The sequence below is a fragment of the Schistocerca nitens genome, chromosome 1 (genome assembly GCF_023898315.1).
Source record: "Schistocerca nitens isolate TAMUIC-IGC-003100 chromosome 1, iqSchNite1.1, whole genome shotgun sequence".
Classification (NCBI taxonomy): Eukaryota; Metazoa; Arthropoda; class Insecta; order Orthoptera; family Acrididae; genus Schistocerca; species Schistocerca nitens.
This window is the reverse complement of record NC_064614.1, coordinates 663,108,128-663,127,281: the sequence shown is the minus strand read 5'-3', so window position 1 is coordinate 663,127,281 and position 19,154 is coordinate 663,108,128. Positions and strand designations below refer to the sequence as shown.

Sequence of the window (19,154 nt, the reverse complement as noted above, 5' to 3'; positions counted from 1 at the left end):
GAAATTTTTAACGTCGGTTGTGATACTCTTCCCAGTTTTGCAGCCAGATGTTCAACTTGACACAATTTTTCGACAGTTCACCTGGCTGTCATCCTCAAGATAAACGTCGCCGTTATTGATGCACCAGTACAGCAGCGACTGAGTAGCGCTGTTGAATGGCGGAAGTAGTCAGCGATGTAGAGGGCGGTGCTGTCAGTGCTGGAGTACTGCTTACTCTTCGTGTTTTGCAGTCCCTGTTAATACTTACCAGTAGAATGAATATCGCAGTAGACAAATTTCGGACCGCTCTGTCGAATGGGCACGTAAGATTACCCTTTAAAATGTTTGTAACGTCAGACAAACAGACGCTTTCCCTCGGCAATGGGCGTCGCGTGAAAGACGTGATGAGCAGTATTTGTTTCGGCCGCTTCCAGCTACACACTGCAAAAACAAATTTGCAAATATATGCCAAAACAGCAGAGGAAACGCGTATGACGATTCTTACAAGGGACACCCGGTAGTGTATGGCTTATGATGGTACGCACCTGTACCCCATATCGGTACATTTGACGAAAAAAAAAATTATAACCTGGAAGAGTAGCTGAATGGAATGGACAGTGTCTTGAAAGGAGGATATAAGATGAACATCAACAAAAGCAAAACGAGGATAATGGAATGTAGTCGAATTAAATCGGAGGATGCTGAGGGTATTAGATTAGGAAATGAGACGCTTAAAGTAGTAAAGGAGTTTTGCTATTTGGGGAGCAAAATAACTGATGATGGTTGAAGTAGAGAGGATATAAAATGTAGACTGGCAATGGCAAGGCAAGCGTTCCTGAAGAAGAGAAATTTGTTAACATCGAGTATAGATTTAAGTGTCAGGAAGTCGTTTCTGAAAGTATTTGTATGGAGTGTGGCCATGTATGGAAGTGAAACGTGGGCGATAAATAGTTTGGACAAGAAGAGAATAAAAGCTTTCAAGATGTGGTGCTACAGAAGAATGCTGAAGATCAGATGGGTAGATCACATAAGTAATGATGAGGTACTGAATAGAATTAGGGAGAAGAGAAGTTTGTGGCACAACTTGACTAGAAGAAGGGATCGGTTGGTGGGTCACGTTGTGAGCCATCAAGGAATCACCAATTTAGTATTGGAGGGCAGCGTGGAGGGTAAAAATCGTAGAGGGAGACCAAGAGATGAATATACTAAGCAGATCCAGAAGGATGTAGGTTGCAGTAGGTACTGGGAGATGAAGAAGCTTGCACAGGATAGAGTAACAAGGAGAGCTGCCTCAAACCAGTCTCTGGACTGAAGACCATAACAACAACAACAACAACCGTAGTTGTTGAAATATGACAAGATAGAATTCTGTTTTTCCAGTACATATGTACCTTCAGCACAGACCGAAGATAATGTAAGTGTTGGAAGGGAATCCGGGAGTATTAAAAGACGTACCGATAGATACGGTTAATAATTCCAGGTGATTGCAGCTTGGCATGGAAAAAGTCTGCATCTCAGCGCCAGACGACATAGTCACCCCGGAGCGCAGACTGATACGACGCTCCTCCCACCACGTGGACCTTTTGTTCGGTTGAAGCTCCGACAGTATGGGTATCGACTGATGAGTGCTGACGCTCTGTTGTTGCTCAGTACTTTATTTTGCGTTTTGCTTTGATGTTTTAGAGGAAGTCCCTAGTCGGTTGCAACTTTTCCCACTGACCGGGGTACCAAAGAAACAATCATTGCTCATTGATTTTACGATTGGCGATATACATGTGGAAACACTAACATTCGTTAAACATGTAAGACTGTGTATATGGGGCTAGCTCTAGAAAATGTTGTACCAGAATATAACACATTAAACAAGTACTCTGGCAGTGTGAGTCGTCTAGGTACCGTAGTTGGGTTGCCGCTTTGAACGATTATGTTTTTTGATGTGGTGCAATTGAATAGAAATGTATAAGACGAACATGTAATTAATAAACAGACGTCAGTGTATTGCACGGTCACAGATACGTCTACCTGAAAACCTAAATAACATTATTAATTCACTATAACTCTTTTTTTATGGAACTATCCCCAAATATATCCATTACAATTACACCTTAGGCATTATTGTGTTACATTAAAATTTCTGATGTATAAAGTTCCACTTGAAATATTCCATTTTATCCAGCTCGTAATGCCACCTACATTGCAAAAATGTAAGCATTTCGCATCTGTGTGTCCTGAACACATTGATGTTAGACATTTCGAACACTTCGAAATGGCACTGTCTTTATATTCACAATTGCCTCACGAGTAATTGAACTGACAATACATTAGTACAGTTTTGCCAAAATAAAAGTGCTTGGAATATACATTATGTGATCAAAAGTATCCAGACACACCCAAAAACATACGTTTTACTTATTAGGTGCATTGTGCTGCCAGCTACTGCCAGGTACTCCATATTAGCGACCTCAATAGTCATTAGACATCGTGAGAGAGCAGAATGGGGCGTATCGCCGAACTCACGGACTTCGAACGTGGTCAGGTGATTGGGTGTCACTTGTGTCATACGTCTGTACGTGAGATTTCCACACTCATAAACCTCCCTAGGTTCACTGTTTCCGATGTGAAAGTGAAGTTCAAACGTGAAGGGACACATACAGCACGAAAGCATACAGGCCGACCTCCTCTGTTGACTGACAGAGCCGGCCGAAGTGGCCGTGCGGTTAAAGGCGCTGCAGTCTGGAACCGCAAGACCGCTACGGTCGCAGGTTCGAATCCTGCCTCGGGCATGGATGTTTGTGATGTCCTTAGGTTAGTTAGGTTTAACTAGTTCTAAGTTCTAGGGGACTAATGACCTCAGCAGTTGAGTCCCATAGTGCTCAGAGCCATTTGAACCATTTTTTGACTGACAGACACCGCCGACAGTTGAAGATGGTCGTAGTTTGTAATAGGCTGACATCTATCCAGACCATCACACAGGAATTCCAAACTGCATCAGGATCCACTGCAAGTACTATGACAGTTAGGCGGAAGGTGAGAAAACTTGGATTTCAGGGTCCAGCGGCTGCTCATAAGCTACACATCACGCCGTAAATGCCAAACGACCCCTCGCTTGGTGTAAGGAGCGTAAACATTGGGCTATTGAACAGTACGAAACCGTTGTGTGGAGTGACGAATCACGGCACACAATGCGGCGATTAGATATCAGGGTGTGAATATGGTGAATGCCCGGTGAACGTCTTCTGCCAGCGTGTGTAGTGCCAGGAGTAAAATTCTGAGGCGGTGGTGTTATGGTGTGGTTGTGTTTTCATGTAGGGGGCTTGCACCCCTTGTTGTTTTGCGTGACACTATCACAGCATAGGCCTGCATTGATGTTTTAAGCGTCTTCTTGCTTCCCTCTGTTGAAGAGCAATGTCCATTGCATCTTTCAACACGATCGAGCACCTGTTCATAATGCACGGCCTGCGGCGGAGTGGTTACAGACAATAACATCCCTGTAATGGACTAACTGGACAGAGTCCTGACCTGAATCCTATAGAACACCTTTGGGACGTTTTGGAACGCCAGCGCCTGTAATGATAAAGGGCCCGTTTAGGTCAGGCGTGGAAGAGAGAGCACCACTAAATTCTACAATCCGTATGCATTGTACACACTCAGAAATTACTGTTACAGTGTACTTATGGAGCCAAATGAGTGAATTGCGTGTTTTCGGGCGGCAAAGAGCGCTGGCAAACAGTCTTCGCTACATTAGGTTACTTAAACTGGTGTCACTCTGAGCTAGAACTTATGGTCAGCGACTAAGTGTAAGGTCAATGAGTCGGATACGAGTTTTGCAACTTTGAAATACTTTCCTACATTATAGAAGCGAATATTAAGTTTGAACTAATATTGCGAAAATTTTGTGCTTGGATAGCTTAGAATGAAAATCTTTCTGTTTATATCAAAGGAAAGCAATTTATTATCTAAAACATTGTCTGTCATACACAACTTGAAACAGTTATGTCAACCAAATCATATGGAAGAGCTGACAGCGACATATATCGGAAGGCAGTAAGATCTCTTGCCTTTTGGTTTGGCAGTATTCGACAGCCATTTCTTGGCGCAAGTAAATGAAGGAAGGCAGCGCGTTTTTGTTATCAAGTGGCGTCTTTATCAATTACTTTAGTTTTAATGTAATCTACGAGTAACTGCTGATGTTTGACATTAACATGAAAAGGATTCCGTAGACAGGGAAAGAACCTGTTCTTGGGAAACTACTTCTATTGTGACCAAAAGGCATTAAATGATCTTCAAGCACGTGTGTTTCAGCAGCAGTATGAATAAAATGATAGTAATAATCGAATTATCCGGTAACTTCACACTTCACAGTGGATTTTCTCGAACTAAGAAATTTGCTCAATTTGTGAAAATTCAAAATGGCTTTACTTCGAGCCTCTGATGCCTAGAAGAGTCTTTACGTTCTGCTGACATGAGAATAGCATAATTTCCGCGTCAGAAGCTTACTTCTACTTAACCATTCAATAGACTCGCATTTTTCCACCGTGACTAATTTTGTAAGCTAAGCACATCATCCGTTTCAGCACACTCTTGAGGCTGGGGAATGTGGCCACAATGGTCTGGGGGAACGAATTATCACAGGTGCACTGCGTGGGTTCAGGAATTTACGTTTAAGAGGCGGAAACAGATTTATTTTACCTCTGGTAACCTCAAGAGAAAGACGTTATAATCCATAATCCGCATTAAACATCACGTTCCTTCATTACCAACTGGGCAGAGCCGGTTTACGTTGGGAAACGACATAGCATAAGTCATGGCTAATAGAAATACAGTCGCCAGTAAACTCACTTACATTAGAAAATTTTATTTTATTTAATGAACCGATAGCCATTTAAAGGAACAGGTCTTTTATTTTACTTGTACTTGATTGAACTAGAGACGTTGAAAAATTTGGTGCTGGACTGTGATACGAATTCGTATCTCCTCTTTCAAGGATCTGAATCTCTCAGAACAGTATAGTTCAATCATTTCGTTCCTTTTCCCAAGATTGCAATCTTCTCTAGGTCTCCTCCAAAGGATCCAGTACAAAAATATTCATAATTTCATTTCAAGCCCTATCAAGTGCACACACACCTGCTAGTGAAAATTGTGTATTTTTAATGTCTGTTCATGTGTTGCCAACAATCTCAATAGGTGTCGTTATTTCTGGTCAAATACGCACACATCTTATTGTTGGTGAGTAAGCAACTGATACTTAAGCTATATTCGTGGATGCACGGTAGGTGTGCAGTTCGATTGTTGCTTAGGCACAAAACTTTGTATCCTTATTTTAGATTCAAACACCTAGCAGCTCGTAAGAAAAACCGATACGTAACATTTGATTTTCCTTAGTTAACAATCCGATTACGTGTTTGGTTCGTATCTCCGTCACAGAACTTCACATCTTGCACTTCATCTTTAAATGCATGCACACTTTGTTACTTCTGAATGGAGGTATATCAGACATCTTTCGTGGTTAGCTAACAGGGACGAAAGGGTATTGATAGGGGTCCTGGTTTATTACAAAAATTGTCTTTTATTTTCAAGTTTAGATTTGGTTACTGGTATTGGCAAAAATTTCGGTAATTCATGACTCTTCATGGCTAGTCATCAATATGATGTGATTAGATTAGATTAATTCTTGTTCCATAGATCATGAATACGACATTTCGTAATGATGTGGAACGTGTCATTTTAAATGAAAGATTTTTTTACATACCATGATTCAATTTCTTTACAACAATTTTTTACACAATCTCTCTATCTCTCTCATTCTTTATTATAATCCCTCCCTCTCCCTCTCTCCCTCTCTCTCTCTCTCTCTCTCTCTCTCTCTCTCTCTGTCACACACACACATTATTTTGTTATTTTTATTTCTTTGTTGTGCTCGACTATCGGCGAGGTACGAAAACGACTGTGAATGAGTTTCTTTGTTTTGAGTACACTTGCGAAAGAAATATAAAAACAGCTATGAGAGTTACTGATTTATGATGCTTAGTTTGCAGTCATTTATGAGTACTTTTAGTAACTACGCTCCAGTCCCTAAACCTAGTTACAGAAATGCGAATCAGTCGCACTACGTATTCCAGGCCGTAGCAGCTGCGACTTGGAGACACCAGCTATGGTCACTTTCCAGCCCGCTGTAGGATCACATCGGTTCGTCTTCTTCCTGCTGGTACTGTAACTGAGATTTGGCAACAAGGCAAGGTATATTTGGCAACTCTGTGATCGACGAGTTACTTCCTGGTGTGCACGGAATTAAGCCTCAAAGTTCACTTGATTTTACCTGTCATTTCCATTGAATAATCTCAGTTATTATCGCTTGAGGTGTAACAAAATATTGTAAACTTACGGTTTTCAGCCCAGGAAAGTCGTTGCAAGTGGAAATCGCAACTAATCTCGCCCTTTAAGAGCGGTTTACGAGTTCTAGCTCCAATTGGCCTCGTAAGAGGAAGCTCATACACATACTGTTCGCCAGCTCTGTGGTAATGTACTTGTAACGCCGGAAATGCATATCCTCCTATTTCCATCTATTGTACTATAATTTTTTCCTTGTTTTGTTACCTCAAGATATGACATTTCTGTGTCTTTATATATTGTAATTGTTTTACTATTTGTATATATATATATATATATATATATATATATATATATATATATATATATGCATTTATGTCGATGTATAATTGGTTTGTTTTGTAAATATTATTTGTATTTTACGCTGGGTCTTGCCTAGGGAAAACTATGCTATCGAACGAACACATCGATAGGTCGTGTGAGGAACGAAAGTGTTTAGGATCTTTGGCAGTGATAACTACAGGCGTCTAAAGCTAGCGAAATGAGGGATGCTCAACTACCGGACCTACCGATAGATGGCTCTACCAGCTGATTACTGTCGTCGGTATTGCCCGCCTTATTCGAATTTGGCAAGAAGTTTCTCTCGGTCTGTACGGTGTATAAGGAATTACGGATTATTGAAATGGTGATTTCTTGTTCCGCCTTCAATTGTACGAAGCGATGGAGTAAGGAGAGTGACTTACCATTTCACAGGTAATACGACTACTGATACAATACGATAAAAATACAGACTTAGTGCGTTTGCTAATTCGATGTTTTTGAACAGGTTTCCTCTAAAGCACCCAGAGCTACTAAAGACGTGGATTACTTCCGTGAAGCGGAAAGATTTTAATCCTACTTCTTGCAGTTTTCTTTGCGGAAACCGTTTCCGACAAGATGATTACGTAGTGAGCCCTGGAACGTGGAAGAAACGTTTCAAACCCGAAGCAGTGCCATCAGTTTCCGACACATTTGATGCACCAAATAAACAGCCACGACGACATGTTGTTAGGATTTTGAGTGACAACGATGATTCTATATTTGAGGTAGCTAATTACTTTCCTTGCTGTGTGTGCGCTTTTTACTTTTGTGAAGTTATTTCGTACGCTACATAGGTCTAAGCAATGTTGTAACACAGGTCCATATTTTTGTTTTTAGCGTTCTGTCATGGAATCCGTGCTCGATTTGCCCATTGCAGACGCTACTGATTGCGTGGAGAATGTTGTCAATGAGAATTCTTCAATGGAAAGCATGTCCCACTTATCCAATGCAGAAGCTGCGAATTGTGTCGAAAACGTTTGTATAAGGATGTTTTCACACCCCCAACGTTTTCTTATAATATTTTTTCATCAAGTCTTGAGTTATTTCAATCGTATATAACGAAATTATTTCCTTATTTAGAGTGCAGTTGGTTCTTCAGTAATTGATTGTGGTATACAGCCGAAAGTATAAATGGAAGACAAGGCGACCGAAACTTGCATTTTTTTTCTTAGACATTGTGCACGAAATAAAACGTAAACTGAAGTGTGTCCGTGAAAAACTTCGAAGAAGAAAGTGTTTTCCGTGGATGACATCATAAGTTCATTGAAGGAGAAGGGGCATCTTCCTGAGAAGTTACATAACTTCCTCAATCATCAGAAAGGAACACAAGTGGAATTAGTGTGCAATTTAGTGAACAACTCTGTCTCATCAAAGGGTAATAGATTCACAACAAATGTGAAAATGTTTGCGATGACTGTGTACTTTTATTCACCAGCAGCATATGAATACCTGAAAAAATTAATGCCTCTGCCCCATACATCATTGATTTCAAAATGGGTGGCAAGTGTAGACTGTGAACCTGGCTTCTTAAAATATGTTTTCAAGTACATTGTAAGGGACCAGTTCAGCGATTCATGTCTAATTGTAGACAGTATGGCAATTAGGAAGCAAGTAGTTTGGGACCAAGGAACTAAGCAGTACACAGGTTTTTTAGACTTTGGTGGGGAAGTGGCTCAGTAAAAGAAGTAATAGAGCCATCTGAGGTTCTGGTTTTCATGCTTGTCTCTATTAAAGGCAAATTTAAATGCCTGATTGCATATTTCTTTATCAACGGTGTACAGGCAAATAATCAGACCACAGTGATAAAATCTGCTTTAGAGAGGCTGCATAGTTCTGGCATTAGGGTTTGTTGTGTTACATGTAATGGCTGTAAGGTAAATATAAGCACTTTACGTTCACTTGACTGTACTTTAAATTTTTCCAAGGGTGATTTTAAAAGCTACTTTCCTTATCCTGTGGAAAAATACAATGTTTAGTGTATCTTGGACATGTCATATGATTAAGTTTGCCAGAAATGCTCTAGCAGAAGTATCTGCTCTTGAGTCTCCAACTGGTATTATTAGATGGCATTTCATTGAGCAATTGAACAAGGTACAACAAGAAGAAGGTATGACATTTGCCAACAAACTATCAGGGCAACATATAAGTAGTGTAAATAGAAAAATGAATGTTTCATTAGCTGCACAGACTTTGAGTTCTAGCGTGGCAGATAGTATAGAGTTTTTGAGGAGGGTTGGTGATCCGAATTTTAAAGGAAGTGAAGCAACAGTAGAATTTTTGTATTATATTGATAGGATTTTTGATATTCTGAACTCCAGAAATCCATTAGGTAAGGGGTATAAGAGCCCCCTGAGACTTGACAACAAATCTTATCGGCTTGGTATTTTCAGACACTGAAAATTATATCAAAAGCTTAAAAATCATTGGTGTTCCATTGCTGCTCCATGCAAGAAATGTTAAATCTGCATTAGAATGTATTTATCTCTATGCTTTTCCCAATATGGCCAATAAAAATGCATTTGTAAATTTTGTTAACTGGGGAAAACTGTTTAAAACAAGTGACTGCGTGTACTCTGTTGTAGAATACTCAGAAACTGTTTCAGATGTTTGTGATTACTGGGGATATGCGACAGAAATATATACAGGCCAAGATTTTGCATTGTGTTAAAATTAAATTTGTAGATTACCCATTTCCTGCTCCTGGTCATGATTACCATTATGAAATTGGGATTGAGGATTTACATCAGACTCAACTTGTTTGTAAGATTGCATCCCTGTACTCCTGCACATGCTTAAAAACATATGGAAAAAAAGCCCACTGAGAAAATTTTAAACAACAAATCAAGTATAAGGCAGAAGTTAAATAAACTCATATTGTTTAACCATGTATAGTGCTCAAATTAGAAAAGATTATGTATTGGGACATTTCATGCAGATGGGTGTGACATTTTGACAGATTTTTTAAAACTATTTTGTCCATAGATGTGTTGTTGTATAATGATGAACTTCAAAGGATGAATCACATTGAAGTAAAATTAACTCTTTACATCCTGTGTAGATATTGTAACAAAATTATAATTATTTATTATATAAACTTATTTTAAGATGTTAGGTGTTACAAAATATGCACTTGCGTTAAAAACAGGTGATTTGTGTGAAATTAATGAAAAAAAGTTCTGAGACTTATTTGACAGATAGCTTTCGGTGTGAGAAAATATTTCCCGCAATAACTATGTTAACTGGAATTTTTCACTTTAAGAAAACAGTTTAATCACAGAATGGGTGTGATCTAATGGATATGCAGTGGCCCTATGTTTCAAACAGTAATGTTTGTGGATACTCTGCAACATAAGAGCAATAAAATTGTTACTCTCTTAATTCTTGTTTTAATACTTTTTAGAATGAACACAATGTTCCAATTGATCGTAAGCATTCTTATTACTTTAGAACCATTCTAGAATAACGGGGCCTGATTCAGGCAAAACCTAATTTTCTTAATTTTGTCTTTATTTTGCCAGGAGGTCTTTCTATTATATTTTCCTGTGTTGAGGGAGGGGGGAGGGGAAGAGAATGCAAATAATCATATAGAATTATCTTTCTAGCACTACAAAGTACTGAATACAGTGTTTCAGTTACACTTGGAAATCTAGGAAATTTCAAAAAATGGTTCAAATGGCTCTGAGCACTATGGGACTTAACATCTATGGTCATTAGTCCCCTAGACCTTACAACTACTTAAGCCTAACTAACCTAAGGACATCACACACCATCCAGTCATCACGAGGCAGAGAAAATCCCTGACCCCGCTGGGAACTGAACCCGGGTGCAGGAAGCGAGAACACTACCACATGACCACAAGTTGCGGATTAGGAAATTTCAGTATTCATGTTACATGCCTAATTTTCATCAACATTTACCTTAATTATACAGTTACACTTTTTGCTGATTTGAACTGTGTACTACATGTTAAAAAGATTTTGTTTGGTCATAGTAATAAAAGCATTTCATTTTTTTTAGGTCATATGTCCCATATGGAACTGAAATTATCAAGTTACAATGACAAAGGAAGGAATTAACATTAAGGAATCTTACTTCACAGAAATTATGTAACAATGGTTACACTTTTTGCAAGTTAACTTTAACATAAACCATTCAGATTTCCATTAAGAGTGAAAGCAGTTGCATGAGTCACATAAAGAACAAAGTTTCCCATAGGGAACTAAAGTATTTTACATTTGAGTTATTGCAGACCCAAAGTATTGTGATCTTCATATTTCTACTTAAAAAAGTTTGTAACTCAAATTCACAGACATTTTGGAATCTGTACATACATGTGTGTAACAACGTACTTTTCATGTGTCATGAGGAACCTTTAATTTTCTGGTTTAAATATAATTTATTTCATGAATTACCTTTAATACCGACAATGTCTGAATGCAATATTTGCCATTTAGAAGAAGAAATATTAGTGTACAGAATAACAAACCTCATGAAAAATGCGAGAGATTGTAATGTACCGAACTTGGAATGGCTCTTTATCAATAGCAGGTAAAAAGAAGGCTTCTATTAAATGTTCAACGAAACCAGTCAGTACCTCTTAATTCACCATAGAGGTGATACAGTAATAAAAGAATTTACTTTTTTCAGAATTTCTGCTAAGTATTAAAAGTGTGAAGACCTATTCAATAAGTATTTGCTTTACCAATAACCTGTAGTACAAGCACATGTATAAGCAGGTAATTAAGGGAGTCAAGACTTATGTTAAAATTAAAGATACTGACTGGCATTACTTGCTCACAAAACATTGTAGTTGCTGTACAGTTTATGCTGAAAGTGGTGTACCCAATGTGATTCCTGGAGGACATAATATTCCTATGGGAATGCACTGCTAGCAAACCTGTTGAAAGTAAGTTTTGCTGTGGAATAGTTGTATCAGACGTCTGTACCAGAAAACAAATCCCCACTGTGACACCCTCATGTTCTTGGTATGCTATTAGCTATTATTACAGGAATACTCTTCACATGGAGGAGGGAGGGAGGGAGGGAGAGAGAGATGGGAGAAAATCATGTTCTTAGGGGGAGCAAGCTTTACAGTAGCATATGCTGTTAAAAGCATAGTGAGATTTTCTTTTTCATCATTTCCAACGTTGTACACAACTTTCTTGCACTTTTATTTTAACACATTTTTCCCTTGAGAATGGAGAAGAGAGAGGAAAAAGGAAAAAAAAGAAAAAGTAAGCGAGCTTTCATAAGAACTGAAAACTCTACTTGTGTCATTTGTTATTTTCAAAGTGTTACTCTCTTTCCAAATGCTGTTCTATTTTTTCAAACCAATTCTGAATGTCTCAGGTTATTACATATTATTTACTGTACATTGTCCAGCAATACTTCTTTTGTTACTGGATAGTTTGTAATTTGGCACTACCTTTGTACCACTGGTATTGGCTAGTGTACTTTTTGCAGATAAGAAAATCGACTGGACTAGAATGTCCTGTCAGTGTAGGACAAATTCAGACAATATGGAACTTTTTACACTAAATTTGCAATATGTCACTCTTGTCTAACACAGATTGTAGCAGCCATTGGGGTGCCTGTGTGGCCAGATTCTACAGCTTTCACTTTCAGGTTTGATTTTTGCTTGGGCCATATCATGACAACCAGTCATTCCAGTGATTGACACCATGTCAAAGACTGGAACCAAGATTCACACAAATAAAATTCCATGGTTGTAATTCATAGTGTAATTAATTTTGCTCACTGACATGTTTTTAATTCAATTTTAAAATAAAACCATGGTACCAGTCATTATTTGGGTGTCGGACTGGAAAATTACAGTTTTAAGACACCCCAACCTTAAAATTAACAGCTGTGATCAATGTTATTTTCAACAAGTTCCTTCACTTCCTACATCATCATGGATCAGTCCAATATAATATTATTACTACACTTAACTTCCAAATGATACAAGTTATGCATTTAAGAGGATCCTTAACGTTGGCCTTTGTGTTTGTCTCATTTAAATGTATTTCTTGTCTCGTATCAAAGACTGAAGCACTGTCAAAAACTGGTGCTTCTACCTTATCACTCAGTTAAAATACACTGTGTCATATACAGGCGTTAATAAAATCATGGCATTTCAATTTCTGATCAAAGAGAGAGCCAAATTCGTAAGTGAATGTTGCAATTACAGTGTCAGCATATATGCAGATCGGTAATGCATCACTTCAGATAAAGAAAAATAAGTTTTTCCGTTTATAACTAAGTAATACTTTAATAGTTCAGTTGTAATTTCTGTTGTCAGTAAAGATACGCCTAAGCAAACGATGTCAACTTTTTTTCAAGACACGTCTTCACTGTTTTCCGAATTATACCTGTAGTTAAAAGCTTTGGCAACCAAGGTAATTTGCTGAGCTCCATTGAATCTTAAATAGTATTTTAAAACGGGCAAATAAGTAAAGCACTCATAAAATTAATAGTAAACAATTTATAGGTCAGCTTGTCAAACTTCCAAAACACACTCGAATTTAGGAATTTCATAGCAGAACTGTCACTGTTTTTTCTCACTAGATTAGAAACACTTCTTTATGTTGATGTGTAGATATCTAGAACATCCAATATAAAAGACTTATCAGGGCGCAGAACGAAAAACATTTTCATCCGTGTTTTGACACTTCGTTTTTCGCCAAATTCAGATATGGCGGACACTCAATGATATGATCTTTGGCCGGCACGCGCTAGAGCCATCTATCGGTAGGTCCGGTAGTTGAGCATCCATCATTTCGCTAGCTTTAGACGCCTGTGTGATAACTCTGCCGCGTGGAGCGTGGGCAGAGCAGGGGGAGTCTGGCTGGGGTAGTGCAGTGGAGCAGGTGTGTTGTGTGATGCTCCCGCGAGTTGCCGCGCATTCGGGGTTTGGCAGCATGTAATTGTGCTCGACTTGCTATGATAGTTTCTGACACGGTGTCGCGGACGGGAAGCATTAGCTGGCGCCCATCAAGAGCCCGTTTCGCCTGGTGACCGTGTCGAGAAGGAGGCGCGCCAACATCCAGCTTCTGCAACAGCGACGGCCGACAATGAGTGACTGTCGCCACCTCCTCGATCGACGGCTTCAAACCTTCAATCAACCAACAAGGAAGACTGGAAGCACGTAAAGTTTTAGAACTGTATGGCAGACCTCAGCTTTTAAAACTGTTCAAATCACAAAATTACAGCAACGTAGCATAAACCTTTGTTGCTCATTGTCCCAATTGCATTACCAAGCAGGGTCCCTTCCTTTTCCGGAATGAACCCGAGTGTCGTTGAAATTCAAACGCCAGCATTAAAGAAATATTATTCTATTTCACTGCTTTAATTTCAAAGTTCAGTTAAAGTATTCATAGCTGGCTACAATATTTAGATTACACAAGCACAAATTATGAGTGCGAGTTTTGTTACCATATTTTAGCTTACCTGTGACTACAGCTCAGCTTGGTACGTACTAAATTTTACTATTGTTAATTGTTCAGAATCATTTAATTCAAGTTCAAAGTTAAATCTCTTATTTCTAAATTGCGTAGATTCAAGTAGCTTTTGAAATGATTGTTGAGGTAGTCCAAGACTAACCGTATTTTACTGAATTTCGATGTGCTTCAGAAAGAAAGCTCACTATTAACTTCAGTCACTAAATTAACTTTCGATTTTCCGGTTTTATTAATTCTTTTGCTGAATTAAGTCAGAGTGTAGTGAAATTTATTACTTCCGACAAACTTTCATTTTTCACACTACACGTGTCAACCTTCAGTTGCCACGCATCTAGTGCTAATTATATGTGTAATAACCTTTCTTTTTCAGTTACTATAGTAATTGTCCTTAGGACTGGCGACCGTAATTTCCCCCAAATCTCAAATATCTAATTACCGCTAGTTAATTGTTGACGTAACGGCCGCACATTTACTTTCTTTATTAACTTTACCCCTTTTCAAAATTAATTTCCACCAATTTCATTTGCATTTTTCCTTTCATTTAGATGTAACCCTTTCCTCCCTCTTTACCGACAGATTAACTTCGGTGACGATTGCTTTTCCCAAATTTCCATTAGGTACACGCGGTTTAATTTTTCACTGTCATTAAGGTCGATAAGAGAGGGGGAGGTTACATACTGACCTGTGAAAAAGCGTCTGTTATTGTTCGCGGTTCCAGTCTCACTGCCTTTAACGTTTTTTACCCCTTCTGTGAAAGAGCTACAAGCAGTCAGATCAAACATCAATAAGGAAATCGCAAGAAAATACTTTCGGCTCATAGTGCAATGGTGAAAAACTTACAATGCTGCACAACAGGTAACGCCTCTTTCCGCTGCTGACAAGCAAATTTTGGGTTTCTAGAAATACATAACTATATTTATGCAACGCCACATTTGCATACCTCTTGAGCATGACACAGCATACCAATTATACACAGACCCAATCAAAATCTAAGTGAGTAGTATTTTACTAATTCGTGTCGATAGAGGCATGCTTGTGTACAGATACTCAGTTTTATTAAAACAGACTTTCGTCGTAAGGTTATCGTGGGTAGTTTTATTTCATTTCTTATAATACAGTGCACAGTTTTCGTAAGGTTTCCTTTAGCGTTGTTGAAACAATAGTAAACATGAGAGCGAAATTAATCATCAACGATATATGCGAATTCTCTGATGTTATCTATAACAGTCTGACGATGCACGTGCAGTTTATTGATTACATGCATGCAGACAACTTGTTCTGAGTTAAAGCTGTCAAACAATGTTTGAAGAAGAATAAAATGCCGCCACCACATGACAGCTAATGTAGAAAATACTTTTCTGACGTATTTGGTCACGATGCGCTCTCCCCATACATAATATAAAAGCTTCGAGATGCATCTGCTGCCTGGCTGTCTATTAAACCTGAAAAGAACAAAATGTCACAGAAGTTAGATCTTTTTCCACATGCGACTATTTTGGGTTGAGAAGTGAAGAGAATTATGTTCATAGTTCCATTACATTGGTAACTTCAGCAGACAGCAGAATTGCGTTTTAAAAAAATTTAGTAGTAAATGTATTCGAACTCGCGACATCTTATCTATGGTGCACAACACTTACCATTACGCTACTAGCTGACACATAGCTACAACAGCTCCAGAGCTGAACAACAATTCCTTCAGAACTTGTGCATACCACAGCGCTGCGAGATAATGCAAATGGCCGGGTGTAGCTGACGTCTCTTTGTGCGTAGTCAACAACGATATGTGTGAGGCTCTATTCCAAGTGAGCACTGAACTCTTCGTCATATTATTTCTAGTTCAAACATGCTCACATGTCGCTGCTGGTGCAACAAACCCATATTTAACGTTCGATTTCTCTAGAATATAACAGCAATAGGTGGTGGGTTGGAGTCCTGGGAAGGAAAAAATTAATGTTTCGTCTCGTCATTTCAGTTAAAACATCTAGCTACTGCCGAGAAAATCCGATATGTCACAGTTGATTGTGCTTCGATATCAATCCGATTAGGTTCTGGATTCGAATCCCTGTCCAACACAAAGCTTTACCTCACGGCATTTCATGTAAGTTACTCGTGAAAAAGCAATATTTAACATCTCTCGTAGTTCGTTAACAGGGACAAGAGATGCTGGGGAGTAATTCGCGTCCGTTAAAAATGTTTGCGTTATGTAATTTAAAGTTGATATTTGTTAATTGATACTGTCTAAAATCGAGGTATATCACTCTCTGTATGCCTAATCAGGAATGACTGTTAGTTTGCGTCAGTCCGAAATCTTTGCTTAGTCTGCCTGACCTGGGTTTGTATCCATATGCAGAACGAGACGGTTCGTCGTGTCATTTGAAGTTCATACATATTCTCAACTAACTGCTAGTGAATAACTTAAATTTTTAATGTCATTTTGTTTTAAATAATAAGTACTGTATGTTACTTTGAAGAGGAAATCACGAATACGATGAACTTACTACGTGCATTACCTATCTGACGTAACAATAAGAGTGTTAACATTTCAGGTATGTCATTTATTGTAATAAATGTGAGCTTACAAGCCTTAAGGACAGTCTTATCTGTGATAAGGTGTTCCCTGATAGTTGTAGCATTGTGGTATTACTTTACATCATGAGTTACTGCGATACAGAGCAGTGTTTTCTAGTGGTGACTTGTTGGAACCATTTTCAATAGTCAAACGACTGTACCAAGTAGCGATTAGAGGACCTGCTAGACAGCTGCGTTATGTCGGTTACATGCGAGTCAGGCGAAATGCAATTCAGGTCGTTCGGATACTTTTGAGTATGACTGTACATACTGCATATTACTCGTCTCTCTCAATAGCTTACACCTCTTTTTCTCAGAATTTCTAACATCTTGCACCATTTTACATTGTCGAACGCTTTTTCCAGACCGACAAATTCTATAAACGTCTCTTGACTATTCTTTACTCTTGCTTGCATTATCAATCGCAACGTCAGAATTGCCTCTCTCGTGCCTTTACCTTTCCTAAAGCCAAACTGATCGTCATCTAACACACTCTCAATTTTCTTTTTCATTCTTCTTATTTAATCTTGTAGGCAACTTGGATGCATGAGCTGTTAAGATGATTGTGCGATAACTCTCGCACTTGTCTTCCTTGCAGTCTTCGCAACTGTGTGGATGATATTTTTCCGAAAGTCAGATGGCGTATCACTAGACTCATAATTTCTACACACCCACGTGAATAGTGTTTATTTTGCCACTTCCCCCAATAATTTTAGAGATTCTGATGGAGTTTTATCTATACCTTTTGCCTAATTTGATCTTAAGTCTTCCAAAGCTCTTTTGAACTCTGATTCTAATACTGGATAACCTATATTTAAAAATCTCCTCCTGTCTCTTCTCCTGTCAATCAGACAAATCTTCCCTTTCAAAGAGGCCTTCAATGTACCCTTTTCACATATCTGCTCTCTTCTCTGCATTCAAAAGTGGAATTTCCGTAGCACTATTAATGTTACCACCCTTGCTTTTAATTTCATCGAAGGTTGTTTTGATTTTCCTATACGCTGAGTCAGACCTTCAGACAATAATTTCTTTTTCGATTTCTTCACATTTTTCATGCAGTTATTTCCTCTTAGCTTCCCTGCACTTATTATTTATTTCATTCCTCAGTGATTTCATTTCTGTATTCCTGAATTTCCCTGAACATTTTTTTTATTTTCTTCTTTCATCTATCAATTGAAGTATTTCTTCTGTTACCCATAGTTACTTCAAAATGGTTCAAATGGCTCTAAGGATTATGTGACTTAACATCTGAGGTCATCAGTCCCCTAGATTTAGAACTACGTAAACCTAACAACATCACACACATCCATGCTCGAGGCAGGATTCGAACCTGCGACCGTATCAGCAGCGCGGTTCCGATCTCAAGCGCCTAGAACCGCTCGGCCACAGCGGCCGGTATGGTTATTTCGCAATTACTTTCTTTGTACCTATGTTTCTCTTTCCGACTCCTATGACTGCCCTTTTTAGAGATGTCCACTCCTCTTCAACTGTACTGCCTACTGAGCTATTCCTCATTGAAGTGTCTATAGCCTTAGAGAACTTCAAGCGTATCTCATCATTCCTTAGCACTTGGTATCCCACTTCTTTGCGTATAGGTTCTTCCTGACTTAGCTCTTACACTTCAGCCTACTCTTCATCACTACTACATTGTAATCTGAGTCTATATCTGCTCCTGGGTACGCCTTGCTATCCAATATCTGATTTCGGAATCTCTGCTTGACCATGATTTTATGTAACTGATATCTTCCCGTATCACTCAGCCTTTTCCAAGCTATTCCTCTTGTGATTCTTGAACAGAGTATTGGCTATTACTAGCTGAAATTTATTACAGTACTCAATTACTCTTTCTCCTCTCTCATTCCTTGTCCCAAGCCCATATTCTCCTATAACATTTTCTTCTGCTCCTTGCCCTACTACAGCATTCCAGCCTCCATAACTATTAGATTTTCATCTCTCTCTACGTACCGTATTACCCTTTCAATGTCCTCATAGACTTTATCTCTTCAACTTCAACTTGCGATGTCGTCATGTATACCTGAACTATCGTTGTTAGTGTTGCTTTGCTGTCGATTCTGATAGGAACAACCCTATCACTTAACTATCCACTGTAACGCAGTCCCTGCCCTACCTTCTTATTTACGACGAATCCCACTTCCATTATATCATTTTCTGCTGCAGCTGATATTACCCTATACTCATCTGACCAGAAATCCTTTTCTTCTTTCCATTTCACTTTGAGAGGGGACAAGTTACTCTTTCACCTATTTTTCGCATACGGAAAGTTATTAAAGATTTTGTTACAACCTGATGCACCTTGACCGAGACTCTAGAAAGTTAACAGCCTGAGCAGACGTTGATGGAGCCTGGTAGGGAGCTAAAAGCGTGAGGTATTTTTATGATTCTTAGCTCGTAGGATCGGGTTGTTGGGAGTTGAAAGCAATTGGCGGTGAGCCCATCCCG

General features: G+C 38.8%; 1 protein-coding gene across 1 annotated transcript in view; it reads left to right on the top strand.

Annotated features, from left to right (window-relative positions):
- The first annotated feature begins 1,795 nt into the window (after positions 1–1,795).
- LOC126194420 (toll-like receptor 2) overlaps positions 1,796–19,154 on the top strand; it is a 50,678-nt gene continuing 33,319 nt past the window's right edge. The window contains exon 1 of the mRNA XM_049932768.1: positions 1,796–1,858. Coding sequence (XP_049788725.1) covers positions 1,796–1,858 — 63 coding nt within the window. The remainder of the gene's footprint in view (positions 1,859–19,154) is intronic.